Below are 14,727 nucleotides of genomic sequence, written 5' to 3'. Positions count from 1 at the left end.
CACCAACACCTTCAGCAGGTAAACCAGTAATATTATCAAAAATTACGTACACGTGCAGGAACACAGAAAGAGCGTACACACCGAGGAGATTTATTTAAAGCTGTTTGTTTTTGAGGCATCCAGTTTGATCAGGATCTTTCGAAATAATTCAAAATACTGTTGTACTTTAGGTCAGACCATGGCCATAACTACCATTGAGAACACCAAGGTCACGTCCTCTGTATTTTTTGAAGTGACAAGAAGAAGATGATATGACTGACTGCTAATATACGTTGTGTGGCACATCGTGCCGCTATACATCACCATGCAGTAGATCATCTTCTCTCAATATACGATCTTTGGGTCATGCACAGCTGAACCCGCCAGAACTCCAGACGTAACGTAACGCAATGAAGTACACTTTTACATTTAAACATCATCTGATTTGAAATGTGCTGTCAATATAACATTAACATTCAAGTATACTGACGTCACTGGTGTTTATTTTTACCTGAATGAAACTGATGTGAAACGCTGTCGGTGTACTGTTGTCATGTCAGTCAGGTGCCGCACGGCCCTAAACGCATGCAGAACACGCGCTGTACGTAAGTTTTGTGTGGAAAGAGCGCATATCAAATTAAAATGATTGAATGACAAGGTGCTTCATATGAAATTTTACCTCAAACGTATTCCTGGAGAAGGCCAAGCCAACTCACTACCAGGTGGTGATTGGAGGAAAGCTGTGCCCCTCTCTTCACTTGAGTGGTCAAAACATGAGATCGCAAATCCGATGACACAACCACAAAGTTGATCAACGAACTGCGGCCTCGGGTGTCTTGGTGCCAAGTGCACATATAGACACCCTTATGTCTGAACATGGTGTTCATATTAGACAGTATGTGAGAAGAACAAAAGTCCAATAACAAAACACCACTTGGGTTTAGAGCCGGGCTGCCGTTTCTCCCAGTCACGCTCTTCAGGTTTCACTGTCATTGCCAATGTGAGCACAAGAAGGTAATCACCTGGGGAAGCACTCTCCAGTACTCCCTCGAGTGAATCCAAAAAGGGCGGGTACTCTGAACTGCTGTTTGGTGTGTAAGCACAAACAACAGTCAGGACCCGTCCCCCACCCGGAGTGGTGTGGAAAGCTACCCCCTCGTCTACTGAGTTAAAATCTAACGTACAGGCTCCGAGCCGCAGGGCAACAAGCGTTGCCACCCCCGCCTGTCGCCTCTCACTGCTTGCAGCGCCAGAGTGGAAGAGAGTCCAGCCTCTCTCGAGAGGACTGGTTTAAAAGCACTTGTTGTGTGTCAAAGTGAGCCCGACTAGATCCAGACGGAACTTCTCCACCTCGTGCACCAGCTCAGGCTCCTCTCCTGTCTCAGCGATGTGACGTTCCACATTTCAAGAGCTGGCTTCTGTAGCCGAGGATTCGACCGCCAAGGGCCCTGTCTTCGGCTGCCGCCCAGCCCAAATTGCAGTGGTGAGCCAAATTGGAGGGGGGACCCATGTTGCCTCTTCGGGCTTTGCCCGGCCGGGCCCCATAGGTATCGAGCCCCAACTCCAGGCCCCCGGTGACCCGCGCCCGGTCAAGGGAAATATTGGTCCTTAATTTTGTCTTTTCACAGAGGTCTTCGAGCTGCTCTTTATCTGGTCCCTCACCATGGACCTGTTTGTCTTTGGAGACCCTACCATGGGGCATAGAAGTCCACAGACAACATAGCTCCTCGGATCATTGGGACACTCAAGCTCCTCTGCCACAATAGGATGTCAGCTCTGGAGAGCTGACATTGCATGTTTTACTAATAAACAAAACAACTACTGAAGTTGCTTTTTAAAAATGTGTTGTTGGATTATTTGAAATGTAATACTTAGTTTTATAGCCAACAAGAGTGAGTTTTCTTGGTGCACACTTTGTCTTGCATTACTGTACGAATCAAAAATAATTCGTAAAATGTCTACTTTAATTCATGGAGGACAGGATGCTTTTTATGAAATTTTATGCCTTCCGCCTGATTGCAGCTGAGATAGGCTCCAGCGCCCCCTGCGACCCCGATGGGAATAAGCGGTAGAAAATGGATGGATAGATGGCCAACTTGTTTCCAGCCCTTTCCTGCTCTGTCACTGAAATAATAAAATAACAGACTTCTATAAATGTGTAATTAGGGGTGCAACAAATAACCGATAAGAATCGGAAATTGTTTTTAAATACAATGTTGTGAGTGCCTTGGTATACACAGGTCCCAGGATCCACCCAAGTGTAAAATAAACCGGCCGGTGGCCTGATTACAAAGTTATGAATCAGTTTAATCTGCTAGTGCATGATGTCTGCCTGCTCAAAAGGCTCTCTGTCCCTCTCTCAGAGTGTGTACTGTATATGTCCCTCTCTCGCGTCCCATTAAACTTGTGCGTTACTTGTCCCAGTAATGTAAAAAAATAATGAGGGAAAGACAAAATGTGCGACAAGATTAAGTACAAAGTTTGACAGAGGTTTGGATTGTTTAAGAAGAATTATAAAGTTGATAACACTGTTGCGATATGCAAAGACTGCAAACAGCACTGAAGTACAAGTCTACCAGATTGCATCATATTGCAATGAGTCGGATTTAACTAAATCCTACCAAATCAAATCGAATAGTTATATTTCAAAATGTAGTGTTTCTGAATTGTATCGTTCTTCATGTACAAACCCCGTTTCCATATGAGTTGGGAAATTGTGTTAGATGTAAATATAAACGGAATACAATGATTTGCAAATCCTTTTCAACCCATATTCAATTGAATGCACTACAAAGACAAGATATTTGATGTTCAAACTCATAAACTTTATTTTTTTTTTTGCAAATAATAATTAACTTAGAATTTCATGGCTGCAACATGTGCCAAAGTAGTTGGGAAAGGGCATGTTCACCACTGTGTTACATGGGCTTTCCTTTTACCAACACTCAGTAAACGTTTGGGAACTGAGGAGACACATTTTTTAAGCTTCTCAGGTGGAATTCTTTCCCATTCTTGCTTGATGTACAGCTTAAGTTGTTCAACAGTCCGGGGGTCTCCGTTGTGGTATTTTAGGCTTCATAATGCACCACACATTTTCAATGGGAGACAGGTCTGGACTACAGGCAGGCCAGTCTAGTACCCGCACTCTTTTACTATGAAGCCATGTGGATGTAACACGTGGCTTGGCATTGTCTTGCTGAAATAAGCAGGGGCGTCCATGGTAACGTTGCTTGGATGGCAATATATGTTGCTCCAAAACCTGCATGTACCTTTCAGCATTAATGGCGCCTTCACAGATGTGTAAGTTACCCATGTCTTGGGCACTAATACACCCCCATACCATCACAGATGCTGGCTTTTCAACTTTGCGCCTATAACAATCCGGATGGTTCTTTTCCTCTTTGGTCCGGAGGACACGACGTCCACAGTTTCCAAAAACAATTTGAAATGTGGACTCGTCAGACCACAGAACACTTTTCCACTTTGTATCAGTCCATCTTAGATGAGCTCAGGCCCAGAGAAGCCGACAGCGTTTCTGGGTGTTGTTGATAAACGGTTTTCGCCTTGCATAGGAGAGTTTTAACTTGCACTTACAGATGTAGCGACCAACCGTAGTTACTGACAGTGGGTTTCTGAAGTGTTCCTGAGCCCATGTGGGGATATCCTTTACACACTGATGTCGCTTGTTGATGCAGTATCGCCTGAGGGATCGAAGGTCACGGGCTTAGCTGCTTACGTGCAGGGATTTCTCCAGATTCTCTGAACCCTTTGATGATATTACGGACCGTAGATGGTGAAATCCCTAAATTCTTTGCAATAGCTGGTTGAGAAAGGTTTTTCTTAAACTGTTCAACAATTTGCTCACGCATTTGTTAACAAAGTGGTGACCCTCGCCCCATCCTTGTTTGTGAATGACTGAGCATTCCATGGAATCTACTTTTATACCCAATCATGGCACCCACCTGTTCCCAATTTGCCTGTTCACCTGTGGGATGTTCCAAATAAGTGTTTGATGAGCATTCCTCAACTTTATCAGTATTTATTGCCACCCTTCCCAACTTCTTTGTCACGTGTTGTTGGCATCAAATTCTAAAGTTAATGATTATTTGCAAAATTTTCTTTTTTTTATCAGTTTGAACATCAAATATGTTGTCTTTGTAGCATATTCAACTGAATATGGGTTGAAAATTATTCGCAAATCATTGTATTTCGTTTATATTTACATCTAACACAATTTCCCAACTCATATGGAAACGGGGTTTGTATATAGATATGTATCAAATCATCTAATCTCACTTTTGCCTTTGGTAACAGAGGGCGCAGATTCGATACCCAGCCAGGGTAGAGTTAGAAAGGTATACGGTGTGAACCTTGATCATTGTCTGGCTATGCCAACCCCTCACACAATTATTTACTCTATTCTGTTAATTTTGTAATTTTGCACTGACAATGTTAAGACTGCCTAGCAGCAATAAATCCAAATTACGATTAGATATGGATAAAAAGCAAAAGCTAAAAGCCAATAAACAGAATAATTCTTAAAAACTAAATGTTTTGCATAACCAGAACTGTAACATATTCTCACTTTATGAGAAAAAAGCAGGCCTTGATATGGTTGGAGGAAGGGAAGTTGGATATTGTGAGTAGTGCTGACGCAGAACATTTGGTATTTGACCACAGCTGCCCTTTTTGTCATGACCTGAGTCTGCTATTTAAGGGTCTGAAAATCAGCAGCGATCCAGGCCCAGACTGCATTTAACCCTACAAAAAGTATGTGTTGGTCAACAAGCTGACCACCGAGACATTAAAATACTACTTTTTGTTAAAATATTTTATAATAGTACGAAAGTATTTGACCATGGACCTCTCAAATAGCGACCATTCTTAACGTGCACTGCTATGCGGTATTTACATTTTCTCCACTTATATATTCTTATCATTATTCTACTATTTCACAGTAGAATAAAGTTACATACATAATATACATCTGTATATATTTACTTTTTATCATCTGCTCACTCTGAAACCATATCTCTCTGCAGTTGTGCCAGAGTGCCACCCTCTCTTTAAACTGTCTGTGTGTACTGGTGTGTACTTTACTGACATGTGATGCATCTGTGTCATTCTTGGAATTAAAATAACTTCCTTGGTGTTCAACATACTTTCTTTATTATATGACAAGTTGTATCATATGTGAATCAATTTGTATGTTTATGAAGCACGGACAACCGCAATACAAAGTACATTTGTTATTGCATTTATATGCCTTCTGTACAAATCAATCCATAAAAAACTGAAACCCTGGAAAAAATTAATATCCAGACTTGTAGGATGTTTATTCAGTTGTTTAATTTTGTAGGGAAAAAGCCGATAACAGACATGACACAAATCTACAGTCATTACAAATGGGAACTTTCTGGCTTTTAAGAAACACTAAAATAAATCAAGAATAAACATTGTTGTACACAGTTTCATTTTTAGATCAAGCAAAGTGAAAAAAAAATGAAATCACTCAATTCTGAGGAAAAAAAATATGTACATTTTCATTTTCAGAGCTAACACCTGCATCAGATTAAATATGTTCATTAGTCTGCAGTTAAAAATGAGTTTTTACACCTGTTGCACCAGGTGGATTGACATGAATCATGGCTCCAACACAAGATATATCAATTGAAACAAAGGACAGAATTATAAAATGTATTCAAAAAGGTAAGTTACCACGCCATATTGCAAAAGATGTTGATTGTTCATAGTCAGCTGTGTCTAAAATCTGGACCAAGGACAAACAAGGGAAAGTTGTAAAAGGCAAGCATACTGGTAGACCACATAACAATAAGACCAAGGACAAACAACATGGGAGGTTGTAAAAGGCAAGCAAACTGGTAGACCAAAGAAAACCTCAGTGTCAAGACAAAAAGTTAAAACAACATACAGGTAGCTTAAAAACAGAAAATGCAAAGCAAAACAAATGAAGAACAAATCGAAACTTGTGTCACCGTCTGTGACCGAACTGTAAGCAACTGGCAAAAGGAAAGGGGATTTAAATAAAGAAAATCCAAACGAAAGCTGTCATTAACACCTAAACAGAAAAAAAAATCATTTTTCCTTGGCGGGGCGTAACAGAAAATATTTGAGAAGTACTGAGCTAGTGCAAGTAAAACCAGATGTTTTGGCCAGATTTTACTGGGTTCACTGTGGCATTTTCTACATCAACTAAGGGCAGGGACGCTTGTAACTCATATTTTTGCTTTCAACTTCAAGCTCAACAATTAGCCAAGACACAGTATGTTAGGACCTGATCAAGGAGGTGACCCCAGGATGCAGAGACGGGAGGCAAGGTTGAATTACAAAAAAAGAGGAATATTTAATAAGTCCAAAAAGAGTAACAAAAGGCGAAGTGCACACCATGAATAAACAAACAAAAACAGGTTCCTCAGTGGTCGGCAGGGAAAAGGCCAGGGCGCACTGAACACAGCAAAAAGTCCAACACAAAATCCTCTTTACCTCAGGGGGGCTAGGAAGCAAACACAAAGAGGTGAGGGATTACAGGAATAAGGAGAGGCAACATACCGGGACTGACGAAGTTAAGCATGCACGTGGGAGGTGCAGGAGACAATAACCGGCGAGGCCAAGCTGACAGTGACGTGCCTAAATACCGGAGTGCTAATTGTGAGCAGGTGTGCCACAAGGTCCGCCCCTCGCCGAGGACAAATCACTAAATGCACAGGTGCAGACAAGAGGAGAAGGCAGGAAAACACTAAAAACACAACACAGCTCTTATTTCAAAACACTTTTAAGTTGAGCTACCACTGTTGATTTATTCATGACACATTTGCAAGCTATACTGACTAGACGATTAGCCCTCTGCATAAAGCCCTAAAATTCTAAGTAAAATATTAGAAATTCAATAGGGTCCTCTGTCCCAAAGGGACATTGCGGTCCCTAATTATTAACATCTCAGCCATGTTGGAGACAATATAACTCATTAAATTCACATCATACTCATATTTGTTGGAGCTGTACAAAACTAAAATCTTTTTGGGAAAAAGTACAATCAGTTATGTCTAAAGTGCTGGAATATAATACAGTATTCCAATGACATTGTGTCAGTTGTGCGAACAGAAAATCGTTATTTGGTTAAAGGTGAACTGCACTTTTTTTTTTTAGGAATTTTGCCTATTGTTCACAATCATTATGAAAGACATGACGACCGATGTATTTTTCTAATGCATTCAAACACGTAAATAAACGTAAAAAAATGGTGGGGGGGGGGGTCCTCTATTCCGCCCATAAAACCCAATTAAAAAACATTCAAAAAGCATCAACAATACTCCATTTACATTTTCTGACTTGAATATTATTAACCAAGTATTAGTGATAGTTATTATAAGCGCTAACACAGACAAACTATTTATTGCGGCGCTGTGATCACTAGCATGTGTGCCTATCATCGAGTGGTAACTTGTTTCCTTGCTTCCCTACTCGTAGAAGTTCATTATAGATTGTAATTAATGCGCCGTGTATGCTTAAAATGAGAAAAAAAAAGGAGGCCTAAATATGAAATGTTTTTATAAATGTGCCCGTTACTACATTACATATACTTACAGCATGAATCTAAAACCTTAACAGAGAAGTTTGGATGTTTTTTAAGGGATTGTTGGCAAAAAGAGCGAGTCCTATAGGCTCCATTGTAAGCTGACTTTTGATCGTATTTATTTACAATTTAGAATGTATAAAAAATATGTGTTCTTGTCTTCCATAGGGATTGTGAATGACAGACAAAATTTTTAAAAAAAAAGTTCCCTTTTAACCTCTTAAGGCCCAAGCTGTTTGTTTACATGCTTTTTTTAAAAATGTATCTTTGCTATTTGGGCTTATTGGACCCTAATTAGAATAAAAACTAAAAATCATCTTTTGATATGATGTACTTAGTCCATAAGTACACAAACATTCATGTGTAGTGACATGCTAATTTTTATTTTTTCACTTTTTTTTTCCAAATTCCATTGTATGTTATACTCTTCTGACACCACCAGATAGCAGTATAAGTGTACATATGTCGGCATAAGACCCCAATTCAGTAGTGTACACAATTTTGGAAATAATAGCTAAAAGGTACTGTCCACGAATGCGGCCACTAAGGCCTTTAGATTAAGGTACAGCCTATAGGAAAGCCATCGCAAGATGCTGGTACATATTTGAATATCTTGCTGGTACATACTTGAACCTCCTAATGAGAAACTATGGCTGGAAATTTTCTAAGAAATATGGACAATGGAGAAAATGACTCATATACTACATCTGAGGGAAGAACTGTTCAAGAAAAATGGTTCAACTGGATAATGTATTTATAAAAACATTCATGATACTTATTTTTGGTAAAGAACCTTTTAGATCAGGGGTGTCAAACTCATTTTAGCTCAGGGGCCGCATGGAGGAAAATCTGTGCACACGCGGGCCGGACTATCAAAATCATGGCATTAAAACTAAAAAATAAAGACAACTTCAGATTGTTTTCTTTGTCTGACTTTAGCCAAAAATAGAACAAACACATTCTGAAAATATTACAATAAAAATATATAAAAAAAATACTGACAGCGGTAAAGTTTAGTTCCATGAAGGAAACAAGAAAGTGAAGGAATGTTTATATCCATCCATCCATCCATTTTCTACCGCTTGTCCCCTTCAGGGTCGCGGGGGGTCGCTGGAGCCTATCTCAGCTGCATTCGGACAGTAGGGGTACAAACTGAATACATTTATATATGCATAAAAATTTGTTTTCTTTTGTATTATTGTTTTCAATGAATAAGTAACGGGGGCGGGTTTGGGTTGGGGTGATGGTGGTGGGGGGGGGGGGGGCGTGGTTAAGACGGGAGGAGTATATTTACAGCTAGAATTCACCAAAAGTCAAGTATTTCATATATATATATATATATATATATATATATATATATATATATATATATATATATATATGACATACTTGACTTTCAGTGAATTCTAGCTATATATATTATATATATATATATACATATACATATATATATATATATATATTTATTTTATTTTATATATATATATATATATATATATATATATATATATATATAAAAGAAATACTTGAATTTCAGTGTTCATTTATTTACACATATACACACACATAACACTCATCTACTCATTGTTGTATTTGAAAGTGCAATGCTTTGCAGCCAGAAGCACAGCCTTTGAAGGAGCATAGGTGTGGGCAGCATCTGTGAAATTTATTTTGCAGGAAAGGAGTGAGTTAATGGTTGAATTGTGCATCCTTGTTCTATTCTCTGTCACTATTTTTCTAACCATGCTGAACACCCTCTCTGATGATGCATTGCTGTGTGGCACGCACAAAAGTGCTTTCATCAAATGCACGAGAGTCTGGAATCTTCCATCTCTCCCTAGTATGGCCCAAAACCGGTCAATCCTTGCTTCCCGAGGAAGATCTTCACTGCCAAGCACTTGGTACTCCACTACTTCTTCCCGGAGGCTATCCAGGTCCAATCGCAGCTGCGGCAGACTTTTTCCTAGCTCTATAACTGCAAAGGAAAATTAGCAAATTAAGCACAAGTGAGCTGGGGATATAATTGCTTTCTCTAGTCTTATCCTCTATAACTTCTGAAGGTGATTATTAAACAACTACCGCCATCAATTAAAAAAGGAGATGCACCTGAGTTTGGGGAAAATTGATGCCGTGACTCTGGGTCCAACACGGTCAGGTTTTGGAGGATGATGTTGTCGAGGGGAATGCAGTCATCATCTTTGTGGTCACAGCTACAAAAAAGTCTCTCACTGCCCTGTGACACATTATCAGATCAAAAATTACAGCCATTGTATTATGGGATATCAGTTAGTTAGCTCTTAGAAGGTAAGCTGATTTGGATAACAATAATCATGTTTACTTGATCATCATTGGGACAGAGGCGGAAAGTTCATCCATGTTGTCCTCCAAGAGGCTTTGTGCAGCTGCTCCAAGAAAGAGTTCGTTGTCTGGCAACTGTAGGCTGGCATCCTTCAACTCGATGTCTTTCAGTGGGACATCAGCAATAAGGCTGGCAGGGAAAAATCTTCCCCTTATTCTTCTCACCAGGCTGGTCATCTCCCGGTGCAGCCGATGAACCATCACTCTTCAGCCTAGAAACACATTGATTATCAGTTATAAAAAAAATTATGATAACACCATTATTTATTATCATGATTATTTAAGTTAATCTTTTGATAGGCTGGCTGACCTGAAACATAATATTGAACTCTGCCGGTGGTTTCAGAGCCTGGGAGAGGAAGAGGAAGAAGAAATTTGTCTTCTTGCTGGTTAAATGTTCAGCCAGCATCTTCACCTTGCCAGGGTTCTCCACATCCTCATGACTGGCAGAATATGCCTGCAGTGCATCCCACTGGTTGAGCACCCGGTTTATGCAAGTCAGCAGGCTGAGCCACCTGGTTGCACAGTATCGGAGTATCTTCAGAGTTTCTGAGTCTGTGAACTCCACAAACTCTCTGAAGATTTCGCAACGTTTGGCACTGAAGTTGAGAAAGGTTAAAAAAAAAAAATTAAAATAGGAAAGAAATTGTTAAATAATGAAAAGCAAGGGAACCAAGATGACATCCAATAACTGTCAAATTGTGGCACAGAGGCTCTCTTTTAACTTATGTGCAAGTGTAACATGCAGCATATCAATATGCTTACCTGATGTCAAAGTGAGCATATATACTGCTGAGGATGTCTTCAATAGGCTGGTGTAGAGCCCTAATGCCACATCCTGTGGCCAGCTGGACCAGATGACAGATGCACCCCATGTCAATTAGGGATGGCTGCATGTCTTTGATTCTGCTGACAACAGAATTGTGCTTCCCCTTCATGACATTGGCATTATCACTATTAAATGCCACAACATTTCTCCAGTCAATTTTTCTGTCACTAGGAAAAAAACAAAGTACAACATTACTTATTAGTGGTCTGTCTCCTAGCATATTGTAATGTATTTACATTAGCGACTTTACATTTACCTTAGCACTGTGTTCAGTGACTCAAAGAGGTTCTGTGCTGTGCTAATGTTGCACACTGGCATGTGCAGAAACTTTGTCACCACCTCCTGAGTTTTCGGATCGCAAACCCTGGCCAATATCACAAACTCCTTTTAAAAAAAAAATATATATATATATATTTAGAAAGCAATTTTCACAGCAGCCACAAAGTTACTTTACAAGAGAAGTGTAAATACAAAATACATACTTTATCCGTGTTTCTGCTTGTGCTTTCATCACACATCAGACCAAAGGGTTGGTTTTGGCAAAGTTCGATCACTTCTTTGTCCAATTCCGGGGCAATGGCACCTATCAAATACACAGTAATGAAAACACAGTTGTTCTACTAACTGTACTGTGCTTGCTGCTTACTTACTAAAAAAAAAACCCAACACTTACCTTTCATTATTTGAGTAGCCTTTGTTTTGCCATTTGCGTACTGGCGAGCGATCTCTGAATCCGGGAACATATACTGGGCTGGGACCGGTGCTGCGCTGCCGGCGCTTTGTGCTTCGCTGTCCGTACATGACTGAGTATATCCGTTCAGCCACCGTGTTCAATGGAGAAGTCTGTTCTACACAATTTACAGGCAACATACCCCTTCCCATTCGAACTGCCCTGGATAAACTGAAATTCTTGTTTCCATTCGTTTTGGAACCTACAAGCGTATTTCTTCATCTTACTTGTCGTCTGCGTCGCCATTGCTGTATCTTCCTCGTCCGCATGGAGCTGGAGGGGGTGTGGCCTCCAGCTCCGGCTGGAAATCGGGAGAAAATCAGGAGAAAATTTGTCCCGGGAGGTTTTTGGGAGAGACGCTGAAATTCGGGAGTCTCCCGGAAAAATCAGGAGGGTTGGCAAGTATGTTCACACTTGGTGGTGGTAAGCTACATTTGTAGCCACAGCTGCCCTGGGGTAGACTGACGGAAGCGTGGCTGCCAGTTTGCGCCTACGGTCCCTCCGACCACCACCCATCATTCATCCACCAGTGTGAGCGGCACTGGGGGAAAGGGTGAAGTGTCCTGCCCAAAGTACAGTATGTTCCCACAAGCATGTTTTGTTATGTTTATCTATAACATTATTATTATACTTTGTTGTGTTATTTTTATATTCATTATTTATATCAATTGCACTTATTTTTACCTTTTATACCTATATTTTTTTCCTCAAACATGTCTGTGTATAGTTGTTTCTTATAAAAATTCCAATACATTTTAGGTAAAAAAAAAACTAATTAGTCAATATTAATATTCTTTACTGTGCATTTTTTCTTCCAGCCATCTGATATTGGAGTCACAATAACGCACGCATTTGGTTTGTTTGTTTTGCATATTTTAATCAATTCATAGAACGTCATGGACTGTGGAATGCAGTAATTTTAACGTGAGCCCGCGTTGCGACCAGCGCGTCACACTACGTCACAAAGAGGCGTGACGTTGTACCACGTGAGGGTAAAAACATGTGTATGTGTTTTGGACATTTTCAGCAGATGTAGGCTGTATTTTCTCATAATCTTTAAGTTATTTTACCGGATGGCTTTTGTTTCAAATAGCCAGCGAGGTAAAAATGGAACCTACGTGTTCTCTAGTAGACCCAGACCTGTTGAGAGCCGATCCAAATGCAGTTCTGGGTCCCCCACAGAGCAATCTCAGTATGGAAGTATTATGTATGATCGGCGTGTCATCAGGGGAGGCAGCCGTTCACAACACGTGTTGCCGGCCAAGTCAGCAATGCAGGCCGCCGACATCCAGCAACAGCACAGCTTCCGGGGGAGGTCTGTGGATCTCATGCGGTCCAGAGAAGCGTGGTTCAAGTCTGGTGACGCCGTTCCCGGTAGAAAACACGTTGACGTGCAAACCGAGTCTTACCTGGAAGAGCTGAGTCTCATTTTGGTGACTAAAAATATCGACTGCCAAACTGATAGCTTCCTCGATCGACCCGCATCTCCGCTCTTCATCCCTGCCAAATCCGGCGATGACGTCGCCACGCAGATCGAGGTGGGGGAGCTGTTCGACTTCGACCGGGAGGTGCAGCCGTTGTTGGAGGTCCTGGTGGGGAAGACCATTGAGCAGTCCCTCCTGGAGGTTCTGGAGGAGGAAGAACTCGCCTGCCTGAGGGCCCAGCAGAGGGCCTTCGAGCAGCTGAGAAATGCTGAGTTGGCGGAGCTGCAGCGCCTGCAGGAACAGGAGCGGCGGCGCAACGAAGAGAAGGAGTGCAGGATCGCCCAGCAGAGGGAGGCAGTGAGGAAGGAAAAAGAAACCTCAGAGATGATCGCCGCTCAGGCGTGTGCGCAGCAGTTTTTGTCCAAACTTTTCCCCGCGGTCTTTGCCTCACTGAGGAGACACGGATACTTTTACGACCCCGTAGAAAGAGACATCGAAACCAATTTCTTCCAGTGGCTGATGGTGGCGGTAAACGACACTCTGGAGAAAAGGAACTCAGCCAGACTGTTGCTGGACACCATTATCCATGATATTGCTGTGACCAGACAGGACTTCTTTGCGGACCTGGAGCCGATCAAACTTGACAAATAGACTTGAAAACGAGATTCAAGGAACCTGCTTTTTAAAAAACACCAATTGTCACTCGTGGAAACATCAAAATCAATTTAAATTGAATTTGATGTTGTAAAAAGTGTAAAATATGTTTTTGTAATATAATTGTTTATGTTTAGGAATGGAATGATTTTCATGACAAAATATATTAGCCAATCCTCATAATCGGTACCAATTTGCTCAAAAATAAACTTTTTTTCATATTTAATCTGACATTAAAGTACTCAAAATGCGTGTTTCATTTCAGGAAACTGTATTTCCTTTTTGTAAGTGGCTCATAATCCGGAGACAACTCATTAGAGTAAAATGACTAAAAATAACAGGAGTTTTAGCATATAGTAAATGTGGTTAATTATATCATGTATTTTCTGATATGATTGGAAGTAGCATGTGTTTGTATTTGGTCACATAATCCCTTAAAGGCCTACTGAAATGAATTTTTTTTATTTAAACGGTGATAGCAGATCTATTCTATGTGTCATACTTGATCATTTCGCGATATTGCCATATTTTTGCTGAAAGGATTTAGTATAGAACAACGACGATAAAGATCGCAACTTTTGGTATCTGATAAAAAAAAAGGCTTGCCCCTACCGGAAGTGGCGTGACGTAGTCAATTGAACATATACGCAAAGTTCCCTATTGTTTACAATGATGGCCGCATGAAGTGAGAGAGATTCGGACCGAGAAAGCGACAATTACCCCATTAATTTGAGCGAGGATGAAAGATTTGTGGATGAGTAAAGTGCAAGTGAAGGACTAGTGGGGAGTTGAAGCTATTCAGATAGAGAAGATGCTGTGAGAGCGGGGGGTGACCTGATATTCAGCTGGGAATGACTACAACAGTAAATAAACACAAGACATATATATACTCTATTAGCCACAACACAACCAGGCTTATATTTAATATGCCACAAATTAATCCTGCATAAAAACACCTACGTGTTTGTTATGCTAGCTCCTAGCTCCTCTGCTAGCTCCTGGCTCCATAGAACGCGCCAATACAATTCAAACACCTGATCAACAGACACAATCACTCAGCCCAAAAGACCGTTCACCTAACCCAAGGTTCATAAAGCTTATATATTTTTAAAAAGTTACGTACGTGACGCGCACATACGGTCAAGCTATCAAATGTTTA

At 40.7% G+C, this 14,727-nt stretch overlaps 2 protein-coding genes across 5 annotated transcripts; one reads left to right on the top strand and one right to left on the bottom strand.

The window, feature by feature from the left end:
- Nucleotides 1-9,105: 9,105 nt before the first annotated feature.
- LOC133663841 (uncharacterized) lies at nucleotides 9,106-13,244 on the bottom strand. Of its 4 annotated transcripts, none has more exons than XM_062068555.1 (9): nucleotides 11,434-13,244; nucleotides 11,243-11,343; nucleotides 11,017-11,144; nucleotides 10,697-10,927; nucleotides 10,347-10,530; nucleotides 10,242-10,280; nucleotides 9,912-10,143; nucleotides 9,680-9,806; nucleotides 9,106-9,548 (listed from the first exon to the last, which is right to left on the bottom strand). In XM_062068555.1, the coding sequence occupies exons 1-7, from the start codon at nucleotides 11,501-11,503 to the stop codon at nucleotides 10,132-10,134; spliced, it is 765 nt and encodes a 254-aa protein (XP_061924539.1). In that variant the 5' UTR covers nucleotides 11,504-13,244; the 3' UTR covers nucleotides 9,106-9,548; nucleotides 9,680-9,806; nucleotides 9,912-10,131. The 4 variants fall into 4 exon arrangements, with proteins under 4 accessions (XP_061924539.1, XP_061924537.1, XP_061924531.1 ...); XM_062068553.1 differs by having other exon boundaries at nucleotides 10,242-10,530; nucleotides 11,434-11,652; nucleotides 11,718-13,244; XM_062068547.1 differs by having other exon boundaries at nucleotides 10,242-10,530.
- LOC133663837 (radial spoke head protein 3 homolog) lies at nucleotides 12,472-13,814 on the top strand. Its single transcript, XM_062068540.1, has one exon. The coding sequence runs from the start codon at nucleotides 12,564-12,566 to the stop codon at nucleotides 13,563-13,565; it is 1,002 nt and encodes a 333-aa protein (XP_061924524.1). The 5' UTR covers nucleotides 12,472-12,563; the 3' UTR covers nucleotides 13,566-13,814.
- The last annotated feature ends 913 nt before the right edge of the window (nucleotides 13,815-14,727 follow it).

The sequence above is a fragment of the Entelurus aequoreus genome, linkage group LG02 (assembly GCF_033978785.1).
Source record: "Entelurus aequoreus isolate RoL-2023_Sb linkage group LG02, RoL_Eaeq_v1.1, whole genome shotgun sequence".
Taxonomy (NCBI): Eukaryota; Metazoa; Chordata; class Actinopteri; order Syngnathiformes; family Syngnathidae; genus Entelurus; species Entelurus aequoreus.
This window is presented reverse-complemented; position numbering and strand designations above follow the sequence as displayed.

Excerpts from the sequence above, each read along its gene's own strand:
- LOC133663837 (XM_062068540.1), top strand. The coding sequence starts at position 12,564 with ATGGCTTTTGTTTCAAATAGCCAGCGAGGTAAAAATGGAACCTACGTG.
- LOC133663841 (XM_062068547.1), bottom strand. The coding sequence starts at position 11,503 with ATGTTCCCGGATTCAGAGATCGCTCGCCAGTACGCAAATGGCAAAACA. Across the intron at positions 11,145-11,242 it reads CAAGCAGAAACACGGATAAA|GAGTTTGTGATATTGGCCAG; the intron begins GTATGTATTTTG and ends TTTTTTTAAAAG. Across the intron at positions 10,531-10,696 it reads TATGCTCACTTTGACATCAG|TGCCAAACGTTGCGAAATCT; the intron begins GTAAGCATATTG and ends TCTCAACTTCAG.